At 32.5% G+C, this 18,809-nt stretch overlaps 1 protein-coding gene across 2 annotated transcripts in view; it reads left to right on the forward strand.

Moving 5' to 3' along the window:
* Nucleotides 1-9,645: 9,645 nt before the first annotated feature.
* LOC106107368 overlaps nt 9,646-18,809 on the forward strand; it is a 14,913-nt gene continuing 5,749 nt past the window's right edge. For both annotated transcript variants that reach the window (XM_013288204.1, XM_013288205.1), the window contains exons 1-2: nt 9,646-9,813; nt 18,605-18,778. In XM_013288204.1, coding sequence (XP_013143658.1) covers nt 18,611-18,778 — 168 coding nt within the window. In that variant the 5' untranslated portion in view covers nt 9,646-9,813; nt 18,605-18,610. The remainder of the gene's footprint in view (nt 9,814-18,604; nt 18,779-18,809) is intronic.

Consider the following 18,809-nt stretch of genomic DNA (forward strand, 5'->3'; position numbering starts at 1 on the left):
AAAAACAAAAGTGAGTAGCCTATGTGTTCTTCCATATTATACTCTACTGGATTCGTATGATTAGTAAATGAATTTATTTAAACACTAGATGTCGCCAGAAACTCCACCGGCATGAAATTAAAAAAAAAACCATAGCCTATGTGCTCTTTTAGACTAACCTCTACGTCTTTGTCTTTCATCGTGATCCCTGCAGCTGTTTAGGTTACAAACTTTAATCAACGTCGACCCATTAAATCTTACATATTAATAAGATAGTAAAATTGTATTGTTTATACAAGACAATATTTATAATTCCTTTGATTAAAAACTGGAATCATCATAATCCTATTTCCATAGACATTGTTGAATACAAAGAGCGGCGCCAAGAATTGTTTTTTGTCAACTTAATCGAATATTAACAAGTTATTGTTACAAGTTTTTGTCAAAATCCGGGGATAATGTTTTTTTAACGGATTATATTTAAAAACTGTGGCGCCAATGAATACGCTGCTAGAAAACATAATGATTTACTTTAACATATAAAAAGCATTTCGAAAATTCTTTGTGACGCATCATTGACTGTAATAGACAGGCTAGCAACCATGGTTTTTTTGTGAAACATTTTAAACTAACCTCTTTTTCTAACTTAATAAGACAGGCAGTTGCTATAACATGCAGGTCATGTAAAAAAAAGCCTTCGATTGCCGAGTACATAGCGGTTATGAAAATATATTTTTCCAGTACGGCTACTACGCTTATAACTTTATAAGGATGACAAATACAACGATATGCTTTTATTAACAACAATAAAATTTTATTACTTTCAAAAGCAATAAACCAATCAATTTCTTATTATGAATTCAATGTGGCGCGTCTTTGAAACACCGACTCATACTCTATGCAATATGCAACATGGTCTATGGCCCTATTTCTTTTTAATTTCTTTACAATGCCGCCGATCATGCGTTCGGGGAATAATCGGCCGTGCACACGGAATGCATTACGAAATTACATGTCCGACTTGTTACTTATTGTTTCGTCCACCATTGATTAAGCCGATGTGACAACCTTAAATCAATATCATGCATTTATTTAAACACTACCAGTCGCCTACGACTCCGTCCGCGTGGAATTAAAATAAAACAAAAATATATAGCCTATGTGTTCCTACAGACTATGTTCTACATCTATGCATGCCATTTTATAGAGATTCGTTCACCAGTTTTGGCTACAAACTCTAACATACACCCATCCATACATCAGAATTTCGCATTAATAAGAAGTAAAATTAAAAGAGCCTTTACCTACTAGGATCTATGTGCCGTTGGTCCTCAAACATATAAATTAAATAAGTCGCTAAGCATAGCTTACAACATTTTTGTAAATAGTAACACTGTTTTCGATCTTTCCCCCCTCTTAGTACTTCATTAGCATTATGTCATATTTTGGTCTATCTATTGTCTTGTCCCAAATAACGGCTAGCAATACAATAGCAACTCACGTTTTGCCATAGTAAAATATGTAAACCTTTATTTCTCAAGTGTTAGAACCAAAAAAATGCGTAATGTTTTCTGTTTGATGTACAGCTCACAGAATGACCGTTGACAGTTCGACATTATTAAATGTCAATCAGGTAGGCAAATGATTTCAACCATTATATCAAGACCTGTATTGTAACTGTTTAATATGAAAAGCCGGTAGACTACCGAACTGTGGTGCCTATTTAAGGGACCATTTTATACTGAACTATTTGAAATGACCAGCGGGTCCTTATAACGATGTTATGCTAATAAAATAATTGGAATCGTCGGTACGCAGTCGGTACGTCAAAGTGCACTTCGGTGCTGATAAGAGACGATTAAACGTGATTTCGTTCGTCAACGTTAGTTTTCGTATTCTCAGAACGGCGTCTGGGAACATTATATCGATCCATCTTTCGGCACAGCCTTATAAACTATTAGAGAGGTTCCACGTCCTATTTAGTAATGTATACTTCGCGCATACTAATCGATTTTGATACTTGACCGCATTCTAATTGTCCACGTTAACTTGCGCAACTTTATAAACTCTATGCAAAGGCAAAATCGTATGTCATTTAAAAGATTAAAGAAGGAATTTCTAGTCTTTTTAGAGTGAAAATATTTTTATTAGTTACGAATAAAAATCACAATATCGTGCGTGGTTTGCCGTATAATGAACAATCCAGGTGATTATAAAATGATGATGATGATGTGATTATAAAAAAATCTATGGAAAAAAGATCATACTTAAAACAGAATGTAAAGTATGAGTTAAGGTCTGTTATAAAGAAAGAAATCGGTATGTTTTCTATAAGAATATATAGTCTCCCTTATAGACACTTCTCACCGATTTCTAACAAAACAAATTTACTGTAATTTAATAATAACGACAAATTAATAGGATTGTAGAATATGTGATAGTGTTTACAAAAGTAGCTCGTATACCTTTTATTTGAAAGGAAAAGTATTTAAAAAACTAATTTCAATAAAGCCATAAACATATTTATGTCATTTCCTTTTGCTACCGATATAAAACAAGACTATAAACAATAAAAAAAATTATGATCGCACCTGGCAACACTAAGTAGCAAAATTGTCAAAGATTGAACTGACGTTTAATGGCGCCCAGGAAACGGACATTTTATTTTTATTTTTTTTTTTAATTGCGGTCCCTTCAATAACGTTCGGCATTATGCCTGATGCGTTGCGGCGGCGGAATAAAGGAGCATAGCTGCCGTGACCCGCATCACAATACAAGCGCAGCGAACGACAACTTTAATTGATTTGTCTATCCTTTTATTTTTTAGTGGTGTTGACGTGGCCAGTGGTAACTACGTCAGGATATAAAAAGAATTAATTAGTATTATAATAGCCGATGATTTGTCCAATGTCTATTTCCTGTTGTAGAGAATGAAAGTTAAATGTGATAGGTCTAATATAAAATTTGTAATTACGATCTCAACTCAACTAGAAAGAATTGCTTTAATCAAATAGGTTCAAGTTGTACTAACTGATCTTAACATCGGACATACAATTTGAGCCTGATACAGTCTAAAAAAAATATTTTAAATTGACAAGATGACTATTGAGTACCTCACACGTTGATCGCCAAGAAGCAGTTGTAATTAAAATTATTATATTTTTACATAGTGTTATACGAGTATATTGTTTAAATGAGGAATGGCATGTCTTCGTATTCTCAAATGCCGATCTGGCGCTGAGTTACCGGTGCACAATAACAATAATGGTATCCTAATAGATTATTTCGTAACTCCCGCGTGCCCTCACGAATGTACCGACAGCAAAACAGTCAAATATGATTAATTACTTTTACTTTTAATAAACAAAAGGTAAACATTAGTATGCTTTGAACCTACCTCTATAAACACATTGGCCACACTAAGGAATAGAAAAAAAATAGAAACGTTTCCCTATAATTGAAGATAAACTGAAGGGAACTTATGGCCAGTTTTTAAGCTACTTTTAACGATTCGTTAGTGTGTTTCCGGTCGATAACTTCATGAAATGCGTTTACGAACTATGTTAAATTGAGAACGTAGTAATCTTTTAAAATTTAGTTCAACCTAACACTAATGAATCACTAGGCAATAACAAAATAAAAGACCGTCTGTTTTTGTGCATTTTTAACGTGATTATAACTAAAAATATTGAACGACTAGCTTTCTAACGCGACTCCGTTTGCGTGGAATTAAACAAGAAACAAAAGACTATGACAGTCATCCAGACTGTCCTCTACATCCACACCAAATTTCATCGCAATCCTTTTAGCTGTTTAGGCTGCAAACTCTAACAAACATCCATCCAACCATCCTTCTAATCTTTCGCATTTATAATATTAATATGAAGTCTGATAGTATGATAGATATTAAAAAGAATCAATACAAGTGTTCTATTGATTTCTGGTATCGGTATCCCGACGCCTACGTCCGGTCCTCTCTCGCCGGCGTTAACAAATCTCTTTATTATGTTAATACCCGATACCCGAGCCTATTGTCTTTGTTAAAACGGAAATTATTTAACATACATTAATCGTCTAGTTCGAGAAGTTTTTCCTTAATTTATTTCTGAAAATATGTGTTCATCTTTAGATCTCTATCACCTAACATTTAACTATTAACATAGAACATGAAAATATAGTTTATTAGATAACCAATTAAAAGATAAAAATGAAAATAAAATAGACCTTTCAGTGTTCTCATGTACAATACCAACATTTCCAGAATCTATCATCATACATATATCATCTTGCATATTTATTTTTCATTTATACTGGTGCAATATATAATTCATAAATAATACCGAAACGCCGTAAGCGTAGGTTTTTAGTAATTAATGCAAGGAAAGATTATTACTGCTGTTTTCGGTGCCCACGATACAGGCATTGCCTAGTGTGGGCATCACCAGATTAAACGTATATTAACCACAAATTGTAATTATCTTTTAGTTGGTATAACTGGTATTGTAATTGTTAATCTCTTTTTTTTTTCAATAAAATTAATTCTATTTCTATTTCTATCTGTTTAGACGTCAAAATGTGAAACGATCTAAAGGTTAAATATCTCTGAAAACAAAGACAATTTTATTTAACTTTTATTTAAAATGACAATTTAGATCAACCTATCGTTATCAACGAAAATAAATAATATAAAACAAATGAATGTAATATGTGGATCCCCACATGTCTATGTGTGCATGAATGAGCAAGTAAATGACGTCATCTCAACGATTAACTAACGGCAGATTTCGTGAACCTATGAATCATAGACTAAACGTCCCCAGACGGACATACCTTGTGCAGTAAGACCAGTTTAATCACAGTCACTTTTGTTTAATTGATAAACATTTTATTCGTTTGTATTATTCGACAAAGCAATATACAGCCCTTATAAATCTTACTGATTAGTTTCACTGCTAGTAGTGACTCGTATGACACTTATTCTCATCATGATTTAAAACACAGATATAGCATATGTGCATAATGAGATCGGGAAAGTGCGACATAAGCTTCTTCAAATCTTGTTTTTCCCGAAATTTAGCCCCCTCAACGTTACATCAGATCCCGATGGTAACTTATCTTCACTTTAATACAATAAATTAAACATTAACACACAACACAATTAAACAATAAGGTCAAGCTGACACAACAGGAAACTAATTAATAAACAATAAATTAATTAGCGCCAAAAGTTATTGTTTAACTGATTAGACGATCAACAGTAATGTCGTCCCGCGACCAGCGATGGCGCGAACCTTCTCAAAATGGCGGACAATTACCAGACGGCTGCGTTCCGAATACGATCACAAATCGATTGTATGCAAAAACGAAACAATATGTGCATTAGTTGATTGGTGTCGTGAATGTGCCGCATTCGAATCGCATCATTATATAACGATTAGTAATCAATTTTTCAAGAAACAATTTAAGCACTAACGGATATCAGACTTAATGGGAACCGTGACGGTAATGAAGACGCGTCATCCGGCCTCTATGCACGTATGACTCTTTGTTAGTATCCCGCTATGTCGAAAGGAAAATCCGCATTAAAATGTGACACGACAACAAAAATAAGACACCATATATTACTTTACTTCAAAAAAACACGCACATACAGCACGTGGGAGGTCTGACTGGAATAGGTACTAACATAACTCTATTCACATCTATCTTTATATACTCTCATCCACAGGAATCCTTGGTGTCTATGGATGTCTTTGACAATATAACCTAACTTAATCGACTAAGACATGCAGCAAGTCCTACGATCGTGTTAAAATCTGCCCTTTAATGCCATAAGTTGTACCATTACACCAATTATACCAGGTTATACCAATTCGCTTGATGATTGTGCAATCACGTACCGATTTCACAGTTGAACGGTAAGAAATTAATAAGCCATCCAGAGCATGTATTGATTTAAGCTGTTATGAACCATAAAACTGATCATTGCCGATCATCGCAGCGCGCGGTGAATATTAATTATAACGATATACGGCACAGGGATGCTCCTCTATTGTAAATATGACATATGTAACAGAATAACATTATTTAAATTTTATGATATACTAGCTATTACTTGGGACTTGGTTCAAGTGAAATTTAAAATGTAGTCTGTGTTACACACAGATAAATTACCTTTTTAACAGTGACAGAATTTTATAATACATACAAAAACACAAATCTTATCTCTCTTCTATTTATAATATTACAGTATAGACTAGCTGTTCCCGTGCGTCTAAATCCGCGTGAAATTATAAAAAAAAAAAACATTATTTTATTGTTTACATTTTCAATTGCAGCTTTAGATACTATTAGTTTGTAGTTTTAGTCTCTTTCCTTCTTGATATATTCCAATTTATTTACCCCCTAAGCTTAATAGTGTGAAAATATATAGTCTAATTTGTGACATAAGTGGAGGGTATTTTTTATTAAAAAAAAGTATAGGTCAGAATTATTCTGTACTTGCTGAGAAACTACACAACTAAGAGGTGAGTTTACGCTTTATTTATATTAGTATAGATTGTTACTTGTTATTACTAACTAATTACGAGTAAAACAGTTCAGTCCTGTCAGTGGTCATGGACATTGCCAAGTAGGGTTCAGCTTCTCCCTAGAGAATCTAAAGTACATATAAAACTGCTTCAAATTACATCTTTTAAATGGTAGCAGCCCTATAGACCTAGCCTAGATCATCACAGATTCTGGATACATTACAAATATGGCCGCTTATGACTGGTCAAGCAATAAAATTAAAATATTTTTAGACTATACTTAATGTCAATTTATATAATATTGTGACAACCCTGTCGCCACGATAGATAGTTCCCGGAACGCTTGAACTAGGAAGAGAAAAAACCAGGTGTTGAATTAAAAGGCAATGATACGAAGAACACATTACCCAGGTACCAGAAAAGTAATTTAATTTTAACGAGATATACTTCAATTGAATTATAAATATACAAAACGTTCAATTACGACAAATACTATGTGGAGCTGATAAATAGCTTTAGCAAGAAAGGCAAAAAAAAGTGCAGTCAGCGTTCAAATCGGTTAATCTATAATTTACTATCTTCTGTTTCTCTACATCTCTTGTGAGCCTTCGCTTTGTTCATCAACTGTTTCCATTGGGCCACGGTCCTTCAATTTGCTATGCCAACTTTTCGCATATCTATTTATACCATCAATCTATCTCCCTTTATCTTACTATGAAACTTTTAAACCATTTGCATAATCCATATTTCATCTATTAAGAATAAGTCTAGGAAAATTAATTCTTATACAGGAAAAAATTAAGGAAAAAGTATGCAAAGTATCTATCTATTACCAAGAAGTACGATTTGTATTTTTGTTTGTAACTAATAAACTTATACTGGACAGATTACAAATATTCTAGTTAGAATCAGAATCATTGAGTAATATAGAATATCCTTATTACTAGAATATTTTTTCCGCGCAAACGATGTCGCATGCAAAAGTACGTTATAAAGTACTAAGAAATGACGTTAAACGTAAGTGATATAACATACATCGATGTAACTTCAAGTATTGAAGTAGTTATTGCTCCGAGTACCATAGACACATCCCGGAGTTAATGTTTAACCACCCATTGTGTGTATACTCTACCGAGAAACAAATCTATTGTCTCTTTCAAGGAAACATCGAAAACAGATCTGCAAAAAGAAAAATCGCACTTACTACCATGGAATAAAGGTTCTAATATATTGATCTGAATATAATGTCTAATTGGACTTTTATATTTTTATGTGTGAGGCCGCAATATAACAGACTAGCTGTTCCCATGCGATTTCATCAACATAACATTATTTTATTGTTTACATGTGTCAATTGCAAATGTCAAATTGACATGACATGACAAAACTTGGCAATCTTGCTTCCTTGATGTTGGCAGCAAATTATGGTCTCTTTCCCACAATAGGGTTTTTATCCAAAATGTTTACCCCCTAAGTTCAATGGCGTTAAAATATATAGCCTAAAGCGTGACGGAAGTGTATGAATTTTTATTATAAAAAGAATTATTCAAAAATATGCTGTAATTGCTAACATCTTAGGCAACAAAGAAGTGTATAGACATAGATAGTATAGATTCACTTAGATTCCTTACAACTTGTAATGCAAACCTATGTTTTGAGTTGATGTCACCATAAAAATGTTTCAAAATTTAATGCTACATTTGAATGTGTGTAATGAATATGAATTTTCAATAATGAAATAGACCGAGGCATTCAAAACAAGTTTAAATAGTACATATGTAAAGCAACAACTAAAAAAACCTATTACATCGATTTAAACTAATATATCGACACATTTAAGTACTTTTGTACTATTCAGTGGTGGTCTGTTAATAAAATGAACAAAAAAATCGCTGAAATATCGATTATAGCATCAATTAAAACTAATACAATTTGCGTCATCGACATGACTGGCCGTATATCAAGACAATACAATTTACTGAAGCTCTAAATTACCAAACAAACGATCATACACGACTATGATATTATCGGTGCATAAAAAAAACAAAGACTAATAAATAATAAAGTGGAAAGTGACAAAACAATATGTAAATATCATTATTTGGCGGTCGTGCAGCGTCATCGAACCAATTTGTTGTTTAGACTCCGCGCCGACATGTTTGGATGGTGCTAACTCAGCACAGGGAAACCAACAAGTGGTTATTATTTGTAAACTATTTTGTTTACAATCTTAATCTGATTTATCGCAGTTAAACCTAACGAAGGAAGACTATTTAACAACATACAACATGGAAATTTAATGTGGCAGTAAGTCTAAATATAATCAGATTCTAATACTCAGATCGGAATTCATCGCAAGATAAGTAATTTAGGGAAAATAAAGGTCATATAACATATAAACAAAACCTATCTTACTTACGTGGACCACACACAATAACACAATAAAGAAATCAACATTATCAGAACTAGGTACATACTTATTGTAATAAATTAAATTAAATTTTGGCTCGTCAGTTTTCACTTTCCTTCCTGCATTTTGAAATTGGAACGCTCCAGTCATAGACAATAATGATGGTATCGTTAGCCGTTTAGCATAGTACAAGGCTAGTTTGGCAACGGGGCTCGCAGCGCAGTCACTGGTATAAATGTTGTGCATTCAAAGCTGCATTCATAAGATATGTATTTATTTATATGATGTCGCGACACGTTCATTGAAATTAAAATCAATTACAAGTAAACTACCTACATGCATTCAATACGCCTAAACGTATACCTATATAGGTATAGAACAATTGAGACACTCACGCCTTTACCCTAAATAAAAACATAATTGTTTCTAATTGCAAAGTACTTACCTATTAACACGTTCAAAAGACAGGAATTTCACGACAGTAAAATTGTGGCTCTATCACTAAGTTAATGTAAAATATCGTTAATATAAAATGAACTAGCCCAATACAAAATCTTAACGAGATGTTGATATCTTAAAAGAAACAAAGAAAGGTAACTGAAAATGGTAGAAACCGAATTTGAACAAAATATTAAAATAGTCAGAGCCATCTAGGGGCGAGTAGGAGGAGTTAAATCTATTTTTAAAATGCAACCTTGTCTATGGTATTTGGCACGGCCACTTGAGTGAAGTTCAATTTTGACAGTTGTAATGTAACAGTGCTCATCCTATTTTTTATATCTCCTTGCATTTTGATACAAAATATTAGTAATTCGCGAAGTGGTATTACGTGAACAAGATGAAAATACGATCCCACGCACTTCGGGAACGGTGGAATGCGGTTCGCTAGCGTCGGTGAGTGTTAAAAAACTACGCGTAATATCCTTATTTTTAACTGATTAAAAAAAACTGTAGTCAATTGGCTGTTAACCTTTTAACTAAAGGCGAGAGACGCGTAATTTGACGCTGTGCCGTGTATAATTTTATTAGGATTCGCATCGCGACTGAATACATTACTCTCAGCTCATTCCGAAGTTTTCAGCATTCTGCATCATTAATACACCAAAACTGTCGTTACTTATCGTACGTAATTGTTTCGTTATCTCTATTAGTACAAAATTCACTTTTAAACCTTTGATTGGCTTTAAACTGCTTGATAATATATTAACTGACTTAACAGAGTTATCATTTTTATAGAATTTAATCAGACATTTTTGTGATTGTGATCTTATATTATTGTTGTGTAACGTACATTATTTTAAACGCGGATATAAGTCGGTTTTAGTATTCCTTTATACACATTAACAACTAAGAATCATTAGGGTACACTTGGTCAAATGTAAATATTTTAATGCTGTGATTTATAGTGAACCCAACTGATAACTAGGTAGTGGAAAATGATCTAATTTCAAATATATTATAACATTTAGTTAACAGATAAGGAAGAATTGAAATGTAAGTAACATTTAAATTTATTGCATGTTTTAATTTTAACATTAACATTTGATTTTTATAAAAATTCTTAATGTTCAAATTCAATCACTAATAAGTTCAAATAAACCAGTTTCTGTATTCGACAGACTCTTAAAAATAAAAGAGTGTCGATATTATTAGGTGAACTTGGTATTTCCAGTTCCATTTTAAAATGTTTGATAATAAATATTTCATATACATTGAAGAGTAAAAATGCAAAAAGCATTATTATCCTATTATTAACTATTCTGTATATATGAGGTGTGTTTACTAATAAAATAGTTATTACTGTCTCTACTTCTCTACTTTAAATTTTTCCGTACTATTATTATAATGAGGGAAGATTTGTATATTGAATTTTCGTATGTATTGAAATAACTCAAAAACAACTGGGTAGTTTTCAAAAAATCTTTCACCGTTAAAAAGCTATGTTATCAGTGAGTAACATAAGCTATTATTTTTTCTCTTTAAATAGCTATTATAGAGCAAACAGTATTCTATAAAAATATTTTCTCTACAACACTGTTATTTGAAGTATACAATTTTATAAATAGAAACCTGTGAAATAAGTTTTGAGAAGGTATTTTTCTATTTTTATCTAGCAATTAAAAAACTTACAAAGTGTTCTACGGCAGCAACACCTGTCATTGAAAAACAGAGCTATTTTTGTTTTGGTAATACAGTAATAGATTTCTTTTATTGAAAATTTGATAAATGAAGGTACAAACAATGGGAGAATACTACTTTAACCCTTGATTCAATAGAGTTTTTTTTGTAAGAAATAAATATGTTACCAACACACTAAAATCAAAACTACCATGTATTTTTCTCCAAACTAATTCAGTAGATTTTTTTTAATTACTTATCCATCACACTGAAGACTATCAAATTAAACTAACATTGAAAAAAATACTGAATAAGTGTAAACTATATTAAATAATTCTTTATCAAACTATTCCTTTGGTGTAAGCTAAAATTATGGCTTCATTATTCAAGAAATATTAATATGTCTTGTAAAAAGTCTCAAACCTTTTTTAATTTGTGTTACCTTAATTGACCAATAATTCTATACAATGTACTAGTTTTATTTGTATAGTATGTTCCCTTGCATAAGATATTCAACCTTATTGACTAAGTAACAAAACTCGAAATGTAATAATGATTACTGTGATATTCTGCGAGAGCTCTTAAACATCAATTTTAAAACCAATGTTAAGGGCGATTACACACTATGGTGTTTCAACTATATAAATTAAATTATATGAAGAGTTAGTCTAAAGTGTGAAGTAGTTATTACTAATAATATAATAATTATATCGACAGTTCAAAATAAACTCTGAACTAGGAAATAAAATCATATAACTTATGTTATCTTTTATCTACAACAAAATACTATTGTATCAAAAAAATAGTGTTATTGAAATATTGAATTATTGTTTTTACTCACGTAGTTTTTTACACTCCAAAATAAGAACGTTGATTTTGTAAGACGATATGCATGCTTTTTATGATCAAACTCGCTTTCACCCGCGACTCCGTCCGCGCGGATTTAAAATAAACAAACGCAAATAGCCTAAGTGTTCTTCCAAATTATCCTCTGCATCTATGTCAAATTTCATCGAAATCCGTTCAGCCGTTTAGGCTACAAACTCTAACAAACATCCATCAATCCATCTTAACTTTCGCATATGAGTATGATTTAATACAAAAAATGCATACAAAGCATAACTTACACTGCAGACTTCAATGCAATTAAATCTAGTTACGCAAAAATAATATTAAAAAAAAACTGCGTCACCGTAGTATAGACAAAAATAAACTGTATTGAAAAATGCAATCGTAACATTTATTAACATTAAATCTCACTTGCGTGTTACGCACGAGTGTGTCATCGACCTAATTTGTTGCGGACAAATTTAAAAGCATTTATTGCTTGTTGCGGGCGAGATACTAAAGCTGGTGTTATACACTTTCTTCATACTCTACTTTTATTTTTAAACTAGCTGTTCCCGTGCGGCTTCATCCGCATGAAATTATGAAATTTTATTTTATTGTTTACATTTGTCAAAATATCAATAGCAAATGTCAAAATGACATGACAAACCTCTTTCTTTCTTGATATTGGCAGCAACTTATGGTCTCTTTCTCACATTAGGGTTTTTATCCAAAATATTTACCTCCTAAGTTGAATAGCGTGAAAATATATAGCCTAAAGCGTGACGTAAGTGTACGGATTTGTTTATTAAAAAGAGCAATTTTCAGAAATATGCTGTATTTGCTGACAACTTAGGGAACAAAGTAGTGTGTGTTTACGCTTTATTATAATAGTATAGATATAGTTGTATAACAAAATGTCATTGAGTTAGTAACTGCTTATTTATTTGATATCTAAACTTAAACACATCCTTACGTTTTCAATTATACTATATCTAATTAAGAAAGTTTTATTCTATCAAAACACGCATTAAAATCAAATATCAAATAAAACATTTTTTAAGTTCAATAAATTTAAAAAACCGTTATTATGACCTTAACAGCTTTAATTATACAAATATTGAAATTAACAAAAAAGACCTAAGCCGGATTTTTATCTAGATACTTTGAGACGCGTCGCGAATATATCTTGGCTAGTAATTGCCTAATTTACACAATTTAACATCGCGCATACTAAACTGGACTAGGCCTGAAATACCAACATTATCGACTAATTTGTTTCCTAACCGTGAAATTTTCTATTGAAGAAAAAAGATATCGTATCTGTCTTTGTTTGATCAACTACTCGAAATCAATGATTAATTTAAAGCAATATGGTTGTTTTCTATAAACACTACCTTACGCCTGCGATTCCGTCCCCGTGGAATTAAAAAAAAACAATAGAGAGTAGCCAAGGTGTTCTTCCAGACCATCGTCTACGTCTATGGTAAATTTCAACGAGATCTGGTCAGCCGTTTAGGCTACAAACTCTAACAAACATCCAACCATCTGTCTTAACTTTCGTATTTATATTAGTAATTTAAGACTAGTTATTTAAGACTGAATTAAACAATTTAAATTGTAAAACTTAAATAAAATAAATTGTGTAATTCAGTCTTAAGCCTTATCTGTATTAATCTATATTAATATTATAAAGAAGAAAGATTTGTATGTGTATGTATTGAATTAACTCAAAAACTACTAGACCGATTTCAAAAATTCTTTCACTGTTAAAAAGCTGCGTTATCAGTGAGTAACATAGGCTTCGTTTTTACTATTTTTTCTAATTTCAAAATGGCGAAGTCGCGAGCAGCATATAGTAAAAAATGAAAAGGTCGGATTCGCATTACATTAAAACCTCAGTGTTCCTGTCACGCCTTGGAAATGTATACTAAATTATACAGTTTTCTAATTCACGGCAACACTTTTTTATCTTCTCATTTATTCTTTGATTTTATAAAAAAATATTTTTTGTATTCCGGATGTACATTAAAAAACAATTTCTGCGAATAATAAATGTCTTTGGTTAAAATTATTTTATTAAGCATGTTAATTATCAATAATAAAGTTAATAAATTTGTGCTGACATTACTAAATTTAGTAACATAATATGTTAAGTTGTTGACCAGTTTTATTACATTTAAATAATGATATGAAACTTAAATTTCCGGATGGCATCAGGTTAAATCGTATTCACGGGGTCTTTGGCTAATGGAAGGTTTTCATGGATGTTTTCTGCCATAGAATCTGACCGATGGGAAAAAAATAGTCCTGGCAAAAGTAGTACTGTGCCCTTCTTAGTTAATTTAATGTGGAATAGATATGAAACTACTGACGACTACGTATGGCAGAAATACGAATATTATGATGGATGGATAAGATCATCATCATCACCAGCTCACTATTCGTCCCCACCGAGGGGCTCGGAGCCTACCCTAATAAGGGGTGACTAGGCCATAGTCAACTACGCTGGCCCACTGCGGGTTGGTTGACTTCACACATATCTTCGCCGATATGTGCAGGTTGCATTACGATGTTTTCCTTCACCGTAAGAACGTCGGGTAAATTATGTACATATGAAAATTCGAAAAATCGAAAATCACATTGGTACATGGCGGGATTCGAACCCAAGACCTGTAGATTACAAGTCTAGTGTTCAAACCACTGAGCCACCGACGCTCCCTACCAGACCGTATGGCAGAAATACGAATATTATGATGGATGGATAAGATACTAAATGAGTATATTTGAGGAAGTTTTTTTTTTTGTTCAAGTGTATTTACTATGTTGCAATGTGTTTTTGAGCTGATTAAATATCTATTAATATTATAAAAAGTAGTAGTGGTAGAGATATTAAGTAAAAGAAGTAAAAGATTAGCTTGGTATGGGCATGTTATGAAGAGGGATGAATCGCATGTAACAAGAAGGACGTCAGTTACAAGTGTAGAGGGCTACACCGGTAGAGAGAGACTCAGAACGACATGGATGGATTGTGTGAAAGGTTTACTGCGATGACGGATGATAGAGTTATGCGGAGGACGAAAACCTAATGTGCCAACCCTAAAGGAGCATATGGGGGGGAGGATGATGAGATATAACAGTGCTTCGAATGAGATAATGATGGCTGCCCTCAAAGCCCTATCTTAGAGAACCTGTTTCTTATTTTTTGGTTGCCTAATAAGCTGTAAAACAGATTATAGTTGTTATGAAAGGTAATGAAAGTAAAGGCAATATGTGGCATTTAAAACAAAAGCAATGGAAATCCATGTTTATTAAGAGAATTACATTTTACATACATTTTAGCAAATCACTTTATATGTCAGCAGTTTATCCGTATATGTCAGTAGTTTTTTTATTATTCTTGATAAATGTAATAATATAGATAGCGCATGCTGTAAATTATGAGAACATTTTAATTTAATTTATGCATTTATGTCAAATTTTACTGGAATGCAAGCGGACGTGTGAATTTGTTTTTTGGTAATAAAATGAGTTACCATGAGCAAGAGAAATGCAAAAGTGTTTTTAATAATAATATCCCTGGACCAATCTACATGTTTTTAAAAAAAAACTAACACATGAAAACACTATGAAAGAGGAATCTCTGCTGGAATATAATGTTTTAATGTCTTTGGTTTTTAATAGGAATATAACATTATGTCTATAACGACTGAGTCATTTTATAATTTATTTTAACTAATGGACTTATTTGTATCGAATTCTAGTATTCACTTTTTGCAATACGAGTTTACAACAAAACAGGATGGCCTTAATATAATGTTAACATTTAGAAATAACAGGTTTAGATACAGGCGAGTTATAAAATTTACATGTTCGGTCTAGAAAGAAAAAAAAAAGCTTACCATGTACTTGAACTTAGATTTTATGTTAGACAAAAAAATAAAAACATGTGCCTTTATTTTTACGCCGATGTTTTAATAGTTTAGATAGTTTTGAGCATTAGGAAAATTCAGATATAATCTCGACATCTGAATAAATCATTTTCTCTTCAGTCAAGGTTTCGTTATAAAATAAGTGTAATTGAGTCAAATTAAAACGTAAAGTTATCGCATGGCCTTTGTCTTCGAGTTTAGAACACATTAGCAAGTCTTAGCTTTAGGCGAATTATGTAGTTTACATAAATGGTGTCCAAAATCCGTATAATAAATTACCACTTGAACTATCGCAACTGCTAAAAGAGTATAATCAGGTAGGCAGTCACGCGGTTTAAATAGACAGAAATACAAAAGTCCATGGGCGTCGTTGGTCGTTGACCACCTCGGTGTTGTCGCCGCACGTTTCCCACCCTTTTATTATAAAAAAAGTATTGGATGTATCTCTTGCCCTTAACAAAGTAAACAAGATATATTTGTGTTAGACCAGTCCATGTATAAATACAGTTCAGTTTGACCTACCGGTGATAAAAACTAAATGCAAACGTCCGAACGCCGACAGACGATTCGGAATGTCGCCTGCCGAATGTCAAATGTCGATCTTCTAATAAAATTAAGTGTAATCAAGTAAAATCTGGTTATTTATGCTGTAAACTGTGATAATGATTGTATTTAGCGTGTGTGGAGCCAGGAAAAGTGCTTCCAAATAACATAACTTCGATATTCACTGTAGAAGCAAGTAATAAAAAGAATTGTGAACGACGACTTAAAATATCTTTGCATAAATAGAGACATCAATATAAATTATACAGCTGAATAAGTTCTGCGAGAATAATACCTTGAAGGCGTAGGCCTTATGAAAAAGAGTAGTCTTTTCTATCGTGATTAGCGCCTTGCGTGGATTTTTGACAAATCATGGTTATTGATGTATTATTATGCCTTGGTTTGCGAAATGTAATTTTGTAAATCACAAACAAAACTACATTCATATTCATACTATCAATCAGCGATAGTTAATCAGTTAAAGCACATGTTTAACTAAACGATGTCTAACCACATTTTTAGGCGTAACATAGAAAGTTTTTACTAAAAGCGTTATTGTTCAAAAGCTCGTTCCAAAGTTCCGTCGTTTTGAACTGTCATTTCAAATTCTAAAAATTAGTATTAAATTTTACCAGTATAATGTAAGCGTATGTTATTCAATGCAATGCATAATAGACTGCGAAATTAAGAGTCTTTTTAGCGAAGGGGGCGCCTTTCTCGTTATAATTCTACTTAAGCCAGCTTTTGAGCCGGTCTCTAGAACTTGTTAATTGAATATTCTAATTAAGGTCGCATCAAATTGTTGTCAATTATAATTGGACGTGTGAAATTTTTCTAACCTCAAATGTTGGTTTAATTTAACAAAAAATAAACTCATTGTTAAAGCCAGTTCCGAATTAAATACCCGTTAATGCCGCTTAGCAACCGGATATTTGTTTTTAATAAATCTTTTAAAACGTTTCAAATTTAAATTATGTGTTTCGAAATTGGAAAATTAAACTGTAATGGTTAAGTTACTTGTGAATATACTCCGACTTACAAAATAGTGCGGTTTCCCGTTGAGATGATCTACGCTCCGTTTCTTTGAATGAAAGAGGAGTGGACGTACAAAAAGAGGACTATACTAATGTATTTCTGATTTTAAAAAAATGTTATGTAACATAATTTTGAATGTGAATTTCTTATTTACAATTTTAAGTTTTATGCAAAAAAATGTCTTTGCATCTCCAAATATTACGATGGGAACCTAGAAATTTGGGATTTTGCTAACTTGTCTAATTAGTTATCGAGGTTATTTTTTATGTTTGTAGTTATATGTTTGTTTACTGCATGCTAATGGTTATTCTATGCATACATTTTAATTAACATATAATTTTAGACTAGCTGGAGATAATATGTAAAGATATCTAAAATGTAAGTGTTATCGGTGCTCAGGTATATAGATGTTGTTTTATATGAAATACTAACTGTCGCTTGGACCTTGGGAAAGCAATCCGGTTTAATTTTATAGCGTCGGCTAACATTAAGAAGTTATACATAGCTGATTAGTGTTTTAGTTAATTATTATTGAGTTTACACTTATATGCTAAAGTTAATGTTGCCTTGAATAAATATAATCAATGTTGCTAACAGAAGGATTCTATAATAGACTATACTCAAACTTGTCTTATGAAAATGTTTATAAAATTGTAACAAGTTAGAGAATTCGCAAAATTAATGCCTAATTTATATCTTTTCCTTAAACTCGGCTCGGTCTTCCGTTGTTTTAAATAAAATATTAACATAAGATATAGATAATAACAGTAAATAGGCTATTTAACTTTTTAAAATAGTACGTGTCTGGCGGCTATATAATTGACACATGATAAGGATCAAAAATGATCTTATGTTAATTTAAAATAAGATTGCTAGACCTAGGAAGAGATGGATGGATTACGTGAAAGGTGACATGATCAAGAAGGGAGTGATGACTGAGATGATAGAGTTATGTGGAGAATAAAAACCCATTGCGCCAACCCTACGGGAGTAGGATAAGGAGGTAGGTGATGATGGTGATTGCTGTGCAATTGATACGGTAAAAGTCGATCGAAGTCATAACAGCGATTTAAAACTGCGGCAAGTGCAAAAGTCTGTTTTTTTTTTTGCTTACACCTCTGAATATTATTGTTATGTTTGTATATAGAAAGAGAGGTGGGCATAGTGCAGATGTAACGACACGACAGTGAAGATACGGCATTAGTTGACTGTGCGTGTGTTTGTTGCAGAGTGATATGTCTACGAGGAGCGGTGCGAGCGCGATCCGAGCGCGCCGCGGCCACAAGGAGCGCTCCAAGAACTTCACTGAGCTGGAGAAGCGCACAGTGCTAGAGCTGATCGCGCGTCACCGCGACGTGCTGCGCCAGGGCCGCTCCAACAACGCCACTAACCGCAGCAAACAGGTACACACATACACACACACACACACACACA

This window comes from Papilio polytes, unplaced genomic scaffold (genome assembly GCF_000836215.1).
Source record: "Papilio polytes unplaced genomic scaffold, Ppol_1.0 DF822067.1, whole genome shotgun sequence".
Lineage (NCBI taxonomy): Eukaryota > Metazoa > Arthropoda > Insecta > Lepidoptera > Papilionidae > Papilio > Papilio polytes.